This window comes from Nannobrachium achirus (assembly GCF_963921795.1).
Source record: "Nannobrachium achirus genome assembly, chromosome: 23".
In the NCBI taxonomy this organism is placed as follows: Eukaryota; Metazoa; Chordata; class Actinopteri; order Myctophiformes; family Myctophidae; genus Nannobrachium; species Nannobrachium achirus.
The window spans coordinates 31,729,757-31,749,718 of record NC_137830.1 but is presented as its reverse complement, the minus strand read 5'-3'; the positions used below and the strand labels follow the sequence as shown (position 1 = coordinate 31,749,718).

At 42.5% G+C, this 19,962-nt stretch overlaps 1 protein-coding gene across 1 annotated transcript in view; it reads right to left on the bottom strand.

The window, feature by feature from the left end:
* LOC308308457 (neural cell adhesion molecule 2-like) overlaps window positions 1-19,962 on the bottom strand; it is a gene marked incomplete at both ends in the record, with an annotated part of 67,237 nt that overhangs the window by 26,211 nt on the left and 21,064 nt on the right. Inside the window, 4 exons of the mRNA XM_080753872.1 lie at window positions 869-1,042; window positions 3,742-3,838; window positions 5,166-5,353; window positions 6,327-6,477. Of these exons, the coding sequence (XP_080609998.1) occupies window positions 869-1,042; window positions 3,742-3,838; window positions 5,166-5,353; window positions 6,327-6,477 (610 nt within the window). The remainder of the gene's footprint in view (window positions 1-868; window positions 1,043-3,741; window positions 3,839-5,165; window positions 5,354-6,326; window positions 6,478-19,962) is intronic.

Genomic DNA, 19,962 nt, shown 5'->3' with positions numbered 1-19,962 from the left:
GCTTATCGTCCCATCCCTAGGCCAGACTACATAACACTGACCCCACAGTGATGTAAGCAACACAGCAGCTCAAATTACAACACTTTACTGTTGCTTACTAGTCCGCCATGTTTTTAAAATAAATCCAATTTCCATAGTGTAATGTTGAAAGAAACAAATCAACAAATCAAAGCTGTTTGATATCAGCACAAACACACATGAGGAAAATACGCGTTTTTTCTTTTGGCAGGTCAGTGATCCTTAACTGCTCTTGGATCCATAGTTCAGAGGGTTGAAAAAGCATTTTTGCCACCACAAGGTTGAGCTCAGTCATTTCACGCTAAAGACCCCAACCCTCCCACATCTATAAACGATTCCTCTCTCAGTGGGGTCCAGGCTCTTGGTCTCTCGTTTCATCTTCCCTCAAAGCCTTCTGCCTTTTGATTAAGCCTGTCACATTCATTACATCTTTGTGTGATTGCGTCATTTGAGCTAATCTTGGTTAAAGCATGAAAATGGATTCCAGAGAAAATACAACCGCGTGGGTTTGGTGAGGCAGCTCGCTCAGACCATAGAGTATATAATATAGAGAGCGGACCAGCCCCGCCCCCAGCTATCATTTCAATGCAAGTGCTCAGTGGCGTTTTGAAGCAGAATCCAGGTGCATTCTGGGGGAAATTGGTCTCTACCTAGAGACCAAAATGTTTGACGCAGAGACTTAATGACGTCACGAACGACGTCGACGTCCATTGAACCCTATTGTAGACCCCAGCGGCGAGCTCTTATGCTCGTGCTTGTCTGTTTCACCCCGCCTGAAATTCCAGCTTTGGCCACTAGGGAGGCCGCTTCAACGTTTACAAGCCGTTCTGGGGGCTTGGCTCAGACTCACTCTGCACGCCATGTGACTGGACCCCCCTCCATTCCTGGGAGCCCGCCTCCTTGTACTGCACCAGGTAGTGGCCGATAGGCACGCCGCCATGCGAGTCGGGCTTCATGAAGGTGACGGTGGCCAGGCGCTGGGACACGGACGACAGGCGCACGCCATATGGCTTGGATGGTACGTCTGCAAAACACACAGCGACATTTGATCAAAGACCGATTTAATGCAATGACGTATACTGTACTGTATGTCAGGGGTCTTCAACGTTTTCAAGCCAAGGACCCCTTAGTTGAGAGAGAGATGAAGCAGGGACCCTCCACAACCTGTTCATAGATTCCATATAGTTTCATCGTTTGACAGCACTATCATCAGTGTATTTTGGATTCATGGCAATTTGTGTTTTCAGATATTTAACCACTTGAACTGTCAATGCTTAATAAACCTGACCTTTCACTATGTACTTAGTCTGCTCTTTTTCCCCTCTAAACCACTTTGCCTAAAATAGCCGATCTACAAGCTCACAACGCCTCGCAGCGTGAGACGTTGTGAGATCTGCTATTTTTGGCTAAAGTTCTCAGGAAATAAAATGTTTCTATCACACAAAGATTTGGAGGACCCCCTGTAGTAACTCTGAGGACCCCCTAGGGGCCCGGACCCCCTGTTGAAAACCACTGCTGTATGTCCTATGTTGTACATTTCTAACAGCCCGTCTTCTAAGACTAGGGCTCCACCAAAAAGATGGCGTCGTGCCGGCGTCAGACGGAATAAAAAAATTAACGGGGCGAATTTGAGCGTCCGATGTTGACGTCGGCAGTGGAGCACCCTTCATTAATTAAAACAGGAGCGTTCCCAGCGTTGACATTGACGCGGCGCTTGACGCGCCCGGTGGAGCCAGGGGGTAAAGTGTTCATCGTGGTCACTCATTTAAGCAAATCATCTGGGGACCCCCCAAAATCATTTGAGGACCCCCTGGGGGTTCCGACCCACAGTTTGAGAACTACTGATCTATATGTTTAGACAGAGCTCTCAGAGCAATCTCAGCCACAAACCATTTAGTTTATTTAGTATCCCCGGAGCGCACCGCTAATAGTCTTATTTGCAATTGACATGGAGATAAATTCTTCACTATAGCTCGTACCCCCCTTTTCAGCCTAGCCTAATCTCAAATAGTGCTTCTGATTTAGCGCAGTGCTCGCTATTTAGTGAAGCATTTCCTATTTATGGTGGCGCCGCCTAATACACAACAGCTTAAATTTTCTCTAGTATATCGTCGTTGTCGGGTGAAAACCTTGTATGTCCAAAACCGTTTGTTTTGTATTTATCATTTTAAAAATGATTTAAACTAGTGAAAACAGCCAATCTACAAGCACACAACACCTTGCACCGCAAGGCGTTGTGTGCTTGTAGATCTGCTGCATCTGCTGTGCTTGTAGATCTGCTGTTTTCAGCTTTTTCAACTATTCAAAAATAGCAAAAAGGTTAATGAATGAATGAATGAATGAATGAACGAACATTATTTATATAGCACATCTTCACAGCACGAATGCACAGAGTGCTTTACAGATACACAATACTCAACAAAAAAGTAAGCTCTACAGTTGCAGAGATAAGGGATAAGGATTACGGCTTGGACAAAATAGACCCCAGAGTTGTTTGTTTTTTTACAGAGTCACGCCGTAACAAAATAAAATAATTGTAATTTATTATGAATAGAGCTGAGTCTTCTAGCATTTTGCATTTGAGTCTTTTGTCTGCCTTCATGTCATGAAGGGAGGGAATTATACAAATTGAAATATTGGTTGTGTAGTTTGACCCACCAGTTTTGAAGATATGGCTTATAGAGTGATGTCTTACGGAGATACAGAGACCTGCGGAAATAGCCTTGACAGCTAGGGCCACTCCTTTGTTCTGTGAGATTTTCACATGCACTTATCTCAGAATTCCTTGATTCGCGTCGCTAAGTAATGGAGCACGGATATTTGTGCGATCGAACTGCATAACAGGGCAAGTGCAATGATACTAGATTGGTATTAGCCACATTCGGCTAAGTCCTGGCAGACCTAGTCATCTTTCAGATTTCACTTGCACAATAATACATTTATTTCATGCCAATTTAAGCTCTGACATTTAAGTGAAATGTAGCCTGAAATTACCGGATTGCTACTGTGGCTTGAACACATTTTAGACGTACTGTAAGAATAAATCTACAGCAAGAGGTTTCTCCTCTCGTGAAAAAAAAAGAACCAGCGAGAAGACTCAATTTGGAGTATGCTGGTAACAAATCTTTCATTACATTTATCTTTACCTTTTGTCCTCGCTGTAAATTGCAGTGATTCTCCCATGATATTTATATACTACAACTATTAGTACGGCCTACTAACAAACAGTGGTGGAAAAAGTTCTCACATTTGTTACTTTAAGTATCAATAATGCAATGTAGAAATACTCTGTTACAAGCAAAAGTCCGGAATAAAAAAAAAAAACACTTACAAAAGTATTGGTTTCAAAATGTACTTAAAGTACCAAAAGTAAAAGTACTCATTATGCAGAATGTCCCCAATTCACAAGCAGATCTACAAGCTCACAATGTGTCGTATCTCAATGCACTGTGAGCTTGTAGATCATCTATTTTCAAATGGCTGAAATGTATAGGGCTGAAGTGGGTAATGTATGTTTTGTATAATAATAATCAAATCAAAGTAACTAGTAACTAAAGTTTTCAAATATTGTAGTGGAGTAAAAAGTACAATATTTGCCTCTGAGATGTAGAAGGAGTGCAAGTATTGCAAATTGGAAAAACTCCAAAACACCTTATAAAGAACCTTCTCTACTTCCTTTTCTTAATGGGAAGAAGACAGGTTGTGTCAGGGTTGTAGACTCACCTGCTTGGGCCAAGATGAACTCCTGGTACCGCAAGCCGATGTTGTTTCGGGCCGTGCAGTTGTAGCGCCCGAAATCTCTGTCCGACATTGGTGTCACCTGGGACAAAGAAGTAAGTAAGTAAGTAAGTAAGTAAGTAAGTAAGTAAGTACGTACCGACGTATGACGTACGTACGTACATAAATAAATCAATCAATCAATCAATCAATCAATCAACATCATCATCATCTACTCCTGTACCTTTAAAGGGCATAGCAGAAGGCGTGGTTTACTGGGGCCACAAAAAAAACGTCCATACATTTTAATTATATGATATGCTATATTTAATAAATACAGTACCCTTTGTTTACCGGTTTCTTTGTTGATTCACCAGGATCCTGAATAGCTTGATTCTAGGCTTAAAATAATTGATACAAATATCTTTGTAAATCTCTATGTGAAATGTATGGGCGATTTATTTTGTGGCACCAGTAAACCATGCCCACTACTGCTATAATAGCCTTTAATACAATTACAGTCCTGCCATTGATATTTGTCAAAGTAGACAATTCACCTTCATGATATGGACAAAGAATTTGGTCAGACACTTCTTGAGATACACGGGGTACGGATACACACTCACTCACTCACTCACTCAGAGAGTTGCATAATTCATAGAATTATACCCCTAAATGACTATTGATACCCAAGATTGGAGTAGCCACCCTCTAAGGAGGCAATGTTTCCCAAAGTGGATTCCAAGGACCAGTGGGTTCCTTTATGGGGGTCTGAGAGTCTGTAACTCTGAAAGTGTACAAATGGAACCAAATGGACCCGTTGGGGTCCATTTGGTTCCATTTGTACACTGACACTGAGTTAAGGGGAGACCTTGATATTTTTGAGAAACCCTGTACTGAGCATGGCACCCACCTCCTAGCCTGGCGAGGCCCGACGTCATACTGCGTTCACTCATTCATTCCTTCCCCAGTATAACGTCTGGCCTTCCGGGTATTGGCAGCGAGTATTATGCTTATCAACAAGTGAAAAGCTTTCCCTGATTGGTCCATGTGTAGACGGTGACGTAGATGCATGCTGCAACAACAATGGCTGCCCTCGCAATGCAACAAGTGTAACAGTTAACGCTCTAACGATAAAACAAGCAATAAGTGCAGTTATTTCAGAGTTGGAATCAATTACAGCAAATAAAAAGGAACACAGGGGATGCGCTAGCGGAGTTCATCGGCCGAAAAAAGACGTGTTTGTTTGCCGCTCTTCCGACTGGCTGAGAGATGTTTTGCTACGCTGATTGGTTAGAGGAGTCTGTCTGTCAAGGCAAGTACTCCCGCCCACTTTTCAAGCTGCCAATAGGCCGAAGGCCAGATGTTATACTGGGGAAGGAATGAGTGAGTGAACGTAGTATGACGTCGGGCCCCGCCAGGCTACCCACCTCCAGCAGGGACCTGCCCACGGCGTGGTGCACCCGCATGTTGGCGGTGCCGTCGGCAGAGATGGTGAGACGCTCCCTCCTCCACAGCATGGTGGCAGGGGGGTTGGACACCACGTCACAGCTGATGTTGACCGGGTTGCCCTCCCAGGAGTAGTAGACGGTGTGGTTGCTCAGGAACTTGGGCATGTCTGAGAAAATGTTATTTTATAATTAAAATATGTTATTATACCAATGTTTAATAACGGGTACACATTATTGTGTATCCTTATTTTATGCTTTAACTATTGAAAAATAGCAGATATACAAGCTCACAGCGCGGCATCGAGTGCCGCGCTGTGAGCTTGTATATCTGCTATCTTTGAAAAATCATGAACATTTGAATTTTGACCCGATTCTATAAGTGTCTTTTGAATCCTTCTAAGGTTTTTTTGAAAAGCCTATGTTTCTATGTCAGCAATCTGGCTGGCCATCGTCAAAGAAAAGGTCCTTTTCACTTAACTGGAGCCCTGTTAGTCTGTTCTTGAGAGACTATACTATGTCAGTGATTCTCAAACTTTTTCATGTGAAGGACCCCCAAAATGATATGTATTTGGCCACGGACCCCATCTCAAAATATTTAGTTCCAAGGACCCCCAGAAGCAAAATTTGAGTTACAAACGTTCGCTTTGAAAATACATATATTCAAAGATTTGCACACATTTTCACAACTTTTTTCAAAAATAGCAGATCTACAAGCTCGCAGCGCGGCACTCGGTGCCGCCCTGTGAGCTTGTATATCTGCTATTTTTCACTGGTTAAAGCATTCAATAATTTCTAGGCCTAAATGGGTTAACCGATTAAAATCTGAGGCTGAGTCTACAAAGCCTTACAAAACAGTTCTTTGTGCCGGGTAAATACAATTGGTGTTGTGAGCTTGTAGATTGGCTATTTTCACAATATGTAGGTCATCTGTGGAACTACATTTAACGCCTCAACACCTACAATTCCAAGTGCTTGTCAGTGGGGGCGGTGCCCAGTTCAAATATGATTATTTTGATGGGATCTCAGTTCACTTTCGGGGGGGTCCCCAGTTCAATTATTTTGGGGGGTCATCAGTTCAAAATTGATTATTTTGGGGGATCCCGACTTCAAAGTTTGACTGTGGACCTGTCCCGTACTCACACTCGACGTCCAGAAACATGCTCTTCTGATGGCCACCGATCCTGCTGAGGGCCTCGCAGTCGAAGCGACCCAGATCCGACAGCCTCACGCCACTGATGCTCAGCGTGGACTTGCCGTGGTGGCCGCGGACTTCAAAACGCCCGTCTTGGCTCTAAACATGCATGCGCGCGCACACACACACACACACACACACACACACACACACACACACACACACACACACACACACACACACACACACACACACACACACACACACACACACACACACACACACACACACACACACAGGGTTCAAAAAAAGGATTATAAAAACGAGTGGAAGATTTGGAGGACCCCCTGTAGTAACTCTGAGCTGAGGACCCCCTAGGGGTCCCGGACCCCCTGTTGAAGACCCCTGCCTTACTTGATCAGACTATACACGCAGCTCTCACCAGTAATTACACACACGGAATGTTCAGTGTGAAGGAAATGAAACGATACAGGCCACAGCAGCACCCCCGGTGATATCGGTCAATTAGAGAGAAAGAGATCAATCACTGGTGCGATCGACTGATGCTGCTAAATAAGGAATGCAATTCTGGTAGCTGCCCTCATTCTCCACGCCACACTTGTTTCTCACCGATCGGCGTGATAAACCGCCTCGATGCTGGAAATTATTAACATTATATAGCGATACGTTATAGAATGAGCGCCGCACTTAAGGTACAGCAGAGCAAGTTCTGTCAGGAAACTCAGTCCAGTTGCTGGTGGCCAACCATTGGGCCGCCTCAAGCCCAATTTTGGTAACTCATCCAATCACACAATCAAATCAATCTCAGAGAACTCTGTTTAAAACCCATTATGGGACGCCAAGGTTTCTAACATTTCTAGCTGTTGCTGCTGCCGTCGTTCACTTACGGTTTAATTTTGAAGAGCCTGGGAAGCTTCGTGCGTGTGCACGTGAGTGTCCGCTGACGATTGAGGAGGATAATCCATTTGTTTACAAACGCTCGCGAAACTAAAATCCAAACCGGGGCTGACCATCGCGGTAAAGTGTCGCTGTGAAAACAGGCAGATCTCTGCTTCCCTGGCGTTCTTTGCACCTTATTCATAGATAAAGCCCTTTTTATGTTTCAGCATAGAATAGAAATCAATGCAGCCTAGACCATTCATTTTGTCTCTCTGCGAGCCACGTTATGACGTATGGACCAGGGTCTTTCACAGACAACACAACATGCGCGCAGCAGCACTCTGCACAGTTAACTCCTTTTGGCACAGCGACCTCCAGTGGCCTTATCTCGTTACTGAACGAGTTTGGCCCCTTGGCTGTTAAAGGAGTAGTTCACCCCCAAAATGTTTTTTTTTCTATTGATCACTCATGCCATGGAGACTTGAGTTAAAAAATATCTGTAGTTTTTTGTCGCATTCCTAAGACAATCATTTGATTTCAATAAATGTATCCCCATTGATTTCGGATGGGGACCCAAATGCATTTGGGTCCCCATCCGAAATCAATGGGGATACATTTACTATAGTACATTTTTTGTCTTAGGAATGCGACAGATACAACAAAATATTATTGAACTTGAAGTCTCCATGGCGTGAGTAATCAATCGAAAAAAAGGTCATTTTGGGGGTGAACTACTCCTTTAAGACCTGGAACGCAATATTACGTTAACCATTATTTTATGCTTTAACTATTTAAAAATAGCAGATATACAAGCTCACAGCGCAGCAGCGAGTGTGAGCTTGTAGTTCTGTTATTTTGGAAAAATCGTGAAAATCGTGGAACATTTTGACCCGATTTCTTCTAGATCCTTCTTCAGAATCAGTTGTTCTCAAACCTTTCCAGTTGCACTCCCTAAAGGTCTTTGCACACTGCTGCGTTTTCCCCTGCTTTCTCTCTCTCTCTTCTCTCCCTCCTTGGCCTGAAAAACGTTTTTCTTTTTTTTTCTTTTGTTTGCGGATTTCCAAAACGCAACGAAAAAACACAGCAGTGTGCAACTAGCTTTACTGCTGAAGTTTGCTCTAATATAACATTGCTAATGCTTTAATTTAATCAGATCTGCAGATGCTGACATACAGTGTGCGTGAAGTCAGTGAAGTATACACAAAGTAGCTAGGGTTAAGTATCATAGCAGGGCGCGCACACAGCGTATGGTAATGAGTTGTTAATGTCTTCTGATGATGTGGACATAAAACACGAGTTCTGCTAAATCAGCCTACGATATAATTGACTAGCGGCTGCATGAATGCCTATGCTGTGTAGTGCCAGCATAATCAAATTTTAACTTAATGTCAACCCCTGTGTATAGTACAGGTTTTAAATGAGTTCATTCACTGTCTCACATTCTCAAAGCTGCAGTGGTGGATAGTAACCAAGTGCATTAAACTCAAGTACTGTACTAAGTACAGCTACACTCTTTATTTTTATTTTTATATAAATATAATTTTTATCCCACGATTTTGCAACCCATTTTCAGGCAGTGCCAATTGCCTATGTAATCCTGTCTCTGCTCTCCCTCTGCCACGCCTGGGGAGACAACGGACTGACCTCATGCTTCCTTCAATGCATGAGTAGTCCAAGTTGTTTCTTTTCACCTGACAGGGGGGATTATTCCAACCAGTTCCTTTCCCCTCCATCAAGCGCCCCGGCTGGCCAGGGGGAGGCATTATTGAGACCAGGATTACTACATGTTTTTGTGAGGGTGTCAACCCCAGGAGACACGGGGAGAACATGCAAACTCCACACAGAAAGGCCCTATCGCCGACCCCATCTAGGGTGTGGGCGTTGATGACGCGGAGGGAGAAACACACCCCCAGCACCCACAGCGTCCCCCGGCGGGAATCAAACCCAGGACCTTCTAGCTTTGAGGCGAAGCGCTAACCACTGCGCCACAGCTTCAAAGCTTCTGCTCCATTTTCAAAAAAAGGTTTGACAAACTTTGAAGAAAAATGACTTCGGTACATTTTGGTGCCAATACTTTTATATTTGAATACAGGCCTTTTACTTGTATCAAAGCATGTTGGTGGTATTGAAACTATTGGTAAACAAACGTATCTTGCGAGCCTGCAGAGCTCTACAATAAACTCCAGGCATCCTCCTACATTGTGGTCACACTTTAACAACAGCTGCGTAGCAAGACCTCTGTCTCGGGGCAACTTTATGACTTTGCAGACAACCTAACTGGAACATTGCTGCCTCGGTCAATCATGTTTATTTTTGTATTATTTAAACAGAATAAACAAGAAGGAAATCCGAGAATGGGCTTGAGTGAAGTGAAGATGTCAAAGTCTTTATTGTAGTGGTGGACAAAGTAGTCAAGTCAAGTCACATTTTTTATATAGCACAGTTTCATACGACAAGCGCAGACTCCATGTGCTTCAAAGAAAATGAAAATAAAGACAACATATTAACATGAAAGTCCAGTTTAAATACACGCTCCTGGCTGAAAGCTTGTGAGAATTTTTTTTTTTTTAAAAAGACACACAAAAGACAGTGACTGAAAGCACCATAACCTGATTTAGAATTTATCCAGTGTTCAGTAAGGAGACCTTTGTCAGATGATCTAATTCTGGTAGGTACATGGTATAGTTCACCCCCAAAATGACTTTTTTTCTATTGATTACTTAAGCCATGTAGACTTGAGTTCAATGATATTTGTTTGTATTTTTCGCATTCCTAAGACAAAAATTTTTTTTTTTTAGTAAATGTAACCCCATTGTACCCGGATGGGGACCCAAATGCATTCGGGTCCCCATCCGGAATCAATGGGGGTACATTTATTGTAATCAAATGATTGTCTTAGGAATGCGACAAAAAACAAAAAATATATTATTGAACTCAAGTCTCTATGGCATAAGTAATCAATTGAAAAAAAGTCATTTTGGGGGTGAACTTCTTCTTTTAAGCATGTCAGAAACATAGGAAGGAGCCAATCCCATTGATAGATCAATTCTTTGCTTTACTGGGAGCCAGCGAACAGAAGATAAAACAGGAGTAATACTCAAGTACTGTACTTAGTTACTGCCCACAACTGCTTTCTAGCTGCTGATAATGATTCTGAGGAGACATAAATAAACACCAAATGATCTGAAGAGACACACTGGATCGACATATAGGGCTGCAATTATCGATAATCTTCTGGGCCATTATTCTATATTTGTTCCTTTTTCCATTTAATTAATAGAGTAATCGAGAGGCTCATTGTTCACTCATTTATTGTCTCCACCAGCCGAAGGCAGGGGGAGAATATGTTTTCGCCCCTGTCCATACGGTACGTCCGTCCGTCCGTGCGTCCGTCCTCCGAGTTTGTTACCAGCTAATCTCCGGCGCCGTTGGCCCGGTCTCTGCCAAAATGAGCACACACACTCCCTGGATGCCAATTCAGAACCTCTGCATTTTTCACATGGGCATGTTCAAGCGCCACCACGAGGCCGATGTTTGCAAAACACATTTCTGTACACTACTCCTACAGATTTTGTTCTAATCTTGGTGAAATTGGGCGTGCACGTTCCCACTAGGCAGAGGAAGAAATGCCACTTCAAATTTCTCAAATCAGCCTCATGGTGGCACTATAACAGGCCGCCTGGCCTGGTGGAGACCTGTGCTCGGAAGAGCACTGCTTCTAGTTTTTTATATAAAATAAATCTGTTAACCATAAGCCCTACATATTAACCATATTCTTTGTCGCAAATGATTGTTTATCGATTATTGTTTATACATTATTAAATCGATTAGTTTGATTAAAATGGTGCACCCCTATATCGACAAGCACATGCAAATGCACACATCTGCAACTGCAGAAATGACATTTTTGCTATCTGTTTGAGTATGCATGCATGCGCGTGCACTCGTGTTGTGATTTTGCAGATCTGCTATTCTCAGTGCACATGCGGCATGCTTTCTTAAAAGACATGCTGGCTTCTATGGAATCCAAATGACTGAAATCAGTCTGAAATCAGACTGATAACCGTAATCCACGTGTCAGGCGTATAACGTGCCATGGATTTCCCCAGGCCAATCAATACACATTCATCTCTGTAAAGACTCATTATGTGGCCGTAAGCCTGTAAGCCTCCGCCGCCAACACCCCGTCCTGTTCAGAGGAGCTTATCTGGGCTTTACTTGTGCAACAGAATCAGCCAATTGAAGATAGGGGCTTGGAGAAATCTCAGCTCCCAGGTCTCCTTGTAATATCTGTTGCATATACCCAGTGGTGTAAAGTAACTAAATAAATTTATTTAAGTACTGTACTTACAGTAAGTACTGTACTGAAGTACTTCTACTACATCTCAGCAAATATTGTACCTTTACTCGACTGCAATTATTTGACTACATTAGCTTCTAGTTACTTTGTAGATTTGGATTATCATTACAAAACACACATTCAGCCCTATATACATTTTGGCCATTTGAAAATAGGCAATCTACAAGCTCACAATGCGTCACGATGCGACAAATGTTTGATACCAATACTTTTGTACTTTTACTCGAGTAAATTTAGAATTCTGGACTTTTACTTATAACAGAGTATTTCTACATTGCAGTATCGATAGGCTACTTTTAAGTAAAAAATTGGATACTTTCTCCACTACTGCTTGTAATATCTGTTGCATACTCGGATCATCCGGGTGTGCCAGGCTTTGTGTAGAGAAATCAGCAACGGTCTAGGAAAACAAACCCCAAAGACGCTACATGAGCATTTTAAACCTACTGCATAGCCTACATTGGGTATTTGAAATGTATTTTCTTTGTACCTGTTTGCTTTGGGATTTTGTGTGTATGTCTGTTTGTTTTTGAGAAAATGTACATCTTTATCCTCTGCTTCACAATAAAAATAAAAACCACAACCAGTGTGAAGTGAGCGGTGCTTTTTATGAGTTATTTTCATTGACCAATTGACCAGTCGCTATGCCCCTCCTAAACCCGTGCTTGCCCAATGCCACGTTTAGCGACAGGTTACTAAGGCGGGTGCCTTGGCAAGCTGCCATGGCGGCGTGCAGCAATAGCACCCAGCTGCAGACTAACCTGCCACAAACTAACGCACGTCCAGGAAGAAAACAATAGCCTATACTAAAGTCAGATTAACATACAGTACACAAGTGTTACCAGTTATATTTTCTCATGAAGTGCTCCTAAATTATTCCCGTGGGTTTGTGTAGGTCAGTGCAATCCGTTCTGTTTTTGTTTCAGTGTTTGTGACACAGAAGCGAGTGGGTGGGACGTTCGTGAACGAATCGAGTCTGTTGAACGACTCTTTGAAATGAACGATATGATTCGGTTCACAGTAGGGAGCCGTTCCTTTCTAATGAACAGTGGTGGTGTTATTAATGTACTAGAGTAAAAGTAAAATAGTATTGGTTTCAAAATGTACTTAAAGTAATATTAGAACGTACTCATTATGCAGAATGTCCTGTTTCACAGGTTTTCCAATGAGTAAAATGTAGAAAAATCATTTGCAAATAGCCGATCTACAAGCTCACAATGCATCGCAACGTGACACATTGTGAGCTTGTAGATCACCTATTTTCAAATGCCAGAAATGTATCCAATGGCCAAAATGTATAGGCCTATATGGGTGGAAGTGATTTACAATCATAATCAAAATCTACAAAGTAACCAGTAACTAAAATGAGCCAGTCTTTTGAACGGCTCTTTGAAAGGAACGGATCTCAGAGATGCGGTTCACTTCAAAGAACCATAAATCCCATCTCTATCTAGCAGCCAGACACCGATGCGCGCCGCCATGGCAGCTTGCCAAGTCTGCTGCGTTAGTAACCTGTTGCTAACTTGGCATTGGACAAGGACGGCTTTAGGAGGGGCATAGCGACTGGTCAATTGGCCAATGACTGTGTGTGGGACATACGTACAGATGTAGGAATGGTTAGCACCTCTCAAAATATTTTAAACAAAAGCTGAGCCTACATACCATCCCGTATCCCGAAGCAAATCCAACCCTGATGTAGCATCACTCCAACAAATATGTGTGCCCTTGTTTCAAGCTCCTTGGAGATGCTCCTCTCTCCTCTCTCTCTTTCCTATTTCCTCCCTCCCCTCTCCCCTCTCTTCTCTCCCCTCTCCTGCACTCCTTCACAAGCAAATTACTAACTGCGATGTCCTCCCAGAATCTCCCCACTTTTGCTGTGGTTTCATGCCAGTCACATCACCAACCTGCCCACACGGTCGCTGTGTGTCATTGTCTGGACAATCACATGGTTCAGTGGTTGCCAACCTTGTTTTCCATGGAGCCCCCGCAAACGCCCGCACACACAAACACACACAGCGCTGCCACCCAAGTGTGGAATGCCCTGATCCCATCCCTTAAAACAGTGGTTCTCAACCTTTTCAGGCCGCGACCCCCCAAATAATCATATTTTAACTGGGGACCCCCCACCCTGACGAGCACTAAGAGTTGAGGCATTACATTTTGTATAACACGGTTCTATTGTGAAAATAGAAGATCTACATGCTCACAACGCCTCGCGTTGCGTGGCGTTGTGAGCATGTAGATCGGCTATTATCATAATTTCTGCCTCTAATATTAGGCAATTTGGCCAAAGTTTAATTTGTCATTTCAGAGGTATTAAAAAGTCCTTTTGAAATATGCATATGCCCTCTATACACTTAAACGTTATGTTGGTTTGTTTACTGTTGAGTGAGAAAACAATGTTGCAATTAATCATCTGGGCACCCCCCAAAATAATCTGGGGACCCCGACCCACAGGTTGAGAACCACTGTCTTAAAACATGTGGTTAACTGGCTTCCTTTAACAGCCCTGGCAATTCACCTATCAGGGGGCCAAAGGGGATCAAGTGCTTGAGTCCTACTGTTTTACATTTCTGTCTAATAAAATATTCAATCAATCAATCAATCAGGCAGGCCACTTCTCATTCGGCGTATTATAGCTCGCATGAAGTTGTGACACGTTGTGGGCTGAATAAATAAATAAAAATAGGGATCGTTTAAAACACATTTTGCTGGGGACCCGGGCCCCCCTGAAACGCCCAAAAGGACCCCTGGGGGTCCCCGGATCCCTCTTTGAGAACCATGAGCTATATCCATTTCGTCCATGCCTTATCCCTTACCCCTAAACTTCTTTGCCATTTTTTACTATTTTGAAAAAAACATTTTAAAATACATCGCCGATCTAGATCGAGTAAAAATGGCAAATGAGTTAAGGGATAAGGGGTAAGGCATGGGCGAAAATGGAGCCCCATGTGTTCTAAATAAGCTGCAGTGCACGTGTGAACGCAGCTAAAATGACAACTACCGTTATGCTACTTTCTAAACATAGGGAGGAGGACATTTAGACCTCCCATGATCCCAGTGGAAGGAAAAAGCACCAGTTTAATCTCTATGGAACTAGATTTCCCAGATCACCCACACATGTGATTCCATTGTGATCCCTTATCTTCAAGACAACCCCCATCTCTCGCGCACACATGCACACACACACACACACACACGCACTGGCGCTCACACACACACACACACACACACACACACACACGCACACATACACACACACACGCGCACACATACACACACACACACACACACACACGCATGCGCGCACACATGCACACACGCAGAAAGGTAAATAATCAGTACTGGGTCAACACTTCATCTTGTCCTGATCAGATCTGAAGAAAGTGAATCATGTTGAAATGACAAGGTCAAATATGTGGAACCATCGTTAGTAAATAATATGAATCCCCATTAATCCCAAACCCCTAAATACCCCCTAAGTACCAAAAGAGAAATTAATTCCTGCAGTTCACACACCGATGAGCTTATTTATAGATAACTGACAGCCATCTATCTTTATGTCATGACTGTAGACCAGGGGTTCCCAAACTTTTTTTGTCTCAGGGCACCCCATAAATATGTTTTTAATCTGAGGCACCCCTACATTATAATTTTCATTCCTAGCACCTTATATTTATAGCATATTGTCGTTGTCGGGTGTTAACCTTGTATGTCCAAAACCATTCGTTTTGTATTTATCATCTATAAAATGTACTAAACTAGTGAAAACAGCAGATCTACAAGCACACAACGCCTTACATCACGAGGTGTTGTGTGCTTGTAGATCTGCTGTTTTCGCAAGTTTTGTGCGAGAGTCTTGTATGATGAAGCAGGGCTTTGCTGAAAACATTGAGATACCGTAATAGCCATTTTGGTTATACTGACTGAAAATAACTTTGTACTTTAACCCTTCCAGTGCCAGCCCCTAGAGGGCGCCAAAGAATGCCAGGGTATCTCTCATAGGCGAGCGCATTAGCATCCGGGGACTCACGTTGCAGTGACACGCGTGCTCACGTTCGTGCACGTCATGAAAAGGTCCCGGATGAAAATGGCTACAAAATAGCTTTTAGCTTGTTCTCATTTAAAAGATCATTTTTCGGCGATTTCGCCGTACATAAACCTTGCGCCGCCTCCCTAAAAACACAATCCAGAGAAAATGACCTTCAAAAGATGTGGGTTTGCATTGGATTCGGCGGCGATTCGCTGCGGCGTTACTCGTTTACGGCCGGCCGGGGGGCGGCCGGATCTCGGTCACTGGATGGAAAATTTAGGCCGGGGCTTCAGTAGGCCTCGGATCATTTTATTCATTTCATTAAAAAAGCCGCATTAATTCGGGATCGGCACACTGGACGTCGTGCCGCCGGCGGCGCCGAACATTCGGTGAACATTGGGGGGCTCAAAAATGTATTTTAAACCATTTTTAATGTTATATATCGTCGGACCATGTAAAATGGCTCGCTGGAAAGCGTAGGACGAGCCAGGACCACCCACGGCTCTACAAGCAGCTCGGGGTAAGTAAAATAATAAAAAAAAAAATTGTATTGGATTGAAATAAAGCCAAACTTGTTCGGGATCGGCACAATAAGAGTTAAAATGATACTAAATATTTTCTCTGTGTCCAAATAAATTCCAAATTTATCAATTTATCTCGCGGCACCCCTGCACCTCAGGGTGCCCCGTCACCCACTTTGAAAACCCCTGCTGTAGACAACTGAATGCCATGTGATTCAATGACATTCAGTCGTCCCTGTCATTTCATATACTATTAGTCTTTTACCGCTATGTAAGTTAACATTCGCCCCATTCTGGCAGGTTACTGTTGCCAATACGAACGGTCGTTCGTTCGTTCGTTCGTTCATTCGTTCGTTCGTTCTTTTACCTTGTTTGAGCACTGTAAGCTGATGAGGGGTCGCGCGGGTGTGTACAGTAAAAACAGCTCCCGTAACGCTGCTCTCAAATCTCCACCACACATAAACAACAATGGATGGCTAAATCACTTCCTGGCTGTTTTCTGTGGACCTGATCTAGAAAATGCATTTCTATGGCCTGAACTACGGTGGGAGCAAAGTGACAATTGCAGCGTCATTCATTGCATGTGGCTGCCCCCTGCAGTCAGTTTGGCTTGATTACAGCTATAATTATGAATAATAAAAAAAAAATCGTTTGGAAATAATGCATAGATCATTTTCTATATCATCGCAAAGGTAAGCTACTTTTAAGCTACTTTGAGGGCAGTAGCACTAATAAATAAAGCAGTAAAAGAGTTAGACTCTATGACATATCTATGACTACAACTTTGGACAAGGTTTCAGGGAACATCTATAAGATACTGTTATGACATGTTATAGACCAGTCACCAGGCTAGACTACTGCAGTGATCGAAATAAAATTCTTATTGCGTACGTAGACGATTTCATCACTGCAAGCATTGCTTTTAACAAATAGAAAATTAATGTTGGTAAGGTTACAGTGGAAAACAATGATTTGCATTTGTCATGGTCGCCACAAAAGTCACTCATCACAATGGAAGATAAGATAATCTCATTTTAGGAACTATGAGACAAAATCTGTGGGGACGACTTTGTGTCCCCTAAAAGAACACAATGGTTCTCATATCAATTAATTGAATCGTGTGCAACGCTCATCAAATTAAAGTTATAGTCAAGATGACACGGCACTGATTCACTGAAAACGGTATGATGATGTGTCAATACCATACTGAACCTTTTAACCCTGTTGAGTCACTGGATCACCAGAGAGAGAGAGAGAGAGAGAGAGAGAGAGAGAGAGAGAGAGAGAGAGAGAGAGAGAGAGAGAGAGAGAGAGAGAGAGAGAGAGAGAGAGAGAGAGAGTAGAGTAGAGTAGAGTCAAGTGTGAGAGACACCTGATCGCCTTTAGCGAAATGCTGTTGTGTTGTTTCCTCGTACGCTTATCCCCCGGAGTGGCCAGAAAGCAAGGAAATACATTTAAAAAGCAGTGGGACCATCGTGTGTTCAGCAGCACATGATCAGATTCTCTCTATGAAACACACTACAAGACTTTAGAATAAAGAAAGATATTTCCATATTCATCTCTTCCATCTACCATCATCAATTTATATTATGCACAAATAATATCCAGAGCTGCTGCCTTCAGGTCAAGCTCTTTACAAAAGCACCATCCAGCTAACCCGCTGTACCATTATTTAATAAGATGTACTGTACTATTTAATAAGCGACACAAAGGACTGACGCTGAACAGGATAGTGCTGTGCTGACTGGATAGGATTGGGAGTGTAAATTGAGAGGAGAACGTGGCGTTTTAAACATGAACGACTGGGGCCATCCATCATCGGCATGCCGTGTTTGTCTTCTCCTACTGTATGTTTAGGTGTGTTGCTTCACAGCTCTCACATTTCCATAATTGCATTTGCTCTGGGAACGAAGAAGCACTTACTCTCATATTCTGCTGTGATTTATCAACCCTCCGGTGTCTCCAGCCAACACACTACACACACGCTCCATTTATCTCAACTGTGAACTTTTTTTTTTTTTTTTTGGAAAAGCAAAGAATGGCTTTGTTTATTTATTTATCGGTTTAATTTGTTTGATTGTTTTGGTTTGAACGCTTCAGCCCCCTTGGTTGATGATGAAGACAACAACTTGTCAGGGCAACCCGGCCTGGCAGAGACCTGCGTTCTGAGGAGCGCACTTTTCTAGTTTTTTGGGGGGCATACAGAATAATCAGTGGTAGATAAAGTACTCATTTTTTTTTACTTGAGTAAAAGTATCAATACTGCAATGTAAAAATATTATTTATTATAATTTGGGTGTGAGGGCACCCTAACAAGTAAAAGTCCAGAATTCAAAATATACTAAAAGTACCAAACGTAAAAGTACAAAATGTTTGAAAATAGCAGATCTACAGCGTTGTGAGCTTATAGATCGGCTATTTTCAAATAGCCATAGAATAGGGCTAAAGTGGTTAATGTACGTTAATTTATATCTGCAAAGTAACCAGTAACTAAAGTTTTCAAAAAATGTAGTGGAGTAAAGCCCTTTGCACACAGGACAGTTGCGTTTTTTTCGTTTGCGGCATGAATAAAACGCATTGGATTTGGTGTGCAATGCTGTGCGGAATCGGCGCTGCGGATCCAAAAAGGAGTCATAAAAGGAGTGATGAGTTTTTTACCGCATGCGACAAGACGCACGAATCGAACTGGGTTCGATCGAGAAAAAAACGCACGGCGGCAGCCACTCGTCGCACGGCTAATTCGGAGCCGGTGTGCATGAGGTCATAGAGAATCATTGTTTTCTTTTCAAAAAATTATATTGTCCGTTTTATCCGTGCGGTTAAACGCGCCTGTGTGCAAAGGGCTTAAAAGTACAATATTTTGATCCGAGATGTAGTGGAGTAGAAGTAAAAGTACTGAGCATTGGAAATACTCAAGTAAAGTACAAATACCTTAAAATTGTAATTAAGTAAAGTACTTAAGTAAATGTACTCAGTTACTTTACACCACTGAGATGTCTCCTCAGAGAGAAAAAATGAACTTGTTTTACTTTTTTCCACATCAACGGAGATGTGGGTCAAGCACTGTGACCTTGACAAGATATAAATACATGGGGGAGTGAAACCAAGTTGTTATGTCAAGGTGTTATGGCTTCTGCGGTTCCTCTCTCCTGGAAGTAAATTGAAACCACACAATGTCTAATCCTCAAATTCTACTATACTTATGGGGACATTAAAGGACCAGGTCACCTCTGGGACAACCAGATCTTATTTTATTGTTGTTTGGGACACGATTAACACAATCCTAAGTACTTTTTTGTGTTCAATCTGTGTTTTTAGATATTTTAGTATTTCAGCATGCTACAACTGGTCATATGATGCAAAATGCATCATATGACCAGTTGTAGCATGCTACAAGCATGCTGAAATCCTAAAATATCTAAAAAACAGATTGAACACAAAAAAGTACTTAGGATTGTGTTGATCGTGTCCCACACAACAATAAAATAAGATCTGGTTGTCCCAGAGGTGACCTGGTCCTTTAAGAGCTCGCAAGTGTAGCAATACAAGTACACACACACACACACACACACACACACACACACACACACACACACACACACACACACACACACACACACACACACACACACACACACACACACACACACACACACACACACATATATATATATATTAAGGCTGGGACTTTAACTGATTAATTGCGATTAATTAATTACAGAAAATTTACGCGATTAAAAGAATTAACGCATTTTAATCACACTTAGTTTTTGCACCACAGAACCTTCAGTTTCGGGCATACCGATCATAGCGATGCACCAACCAAGAAG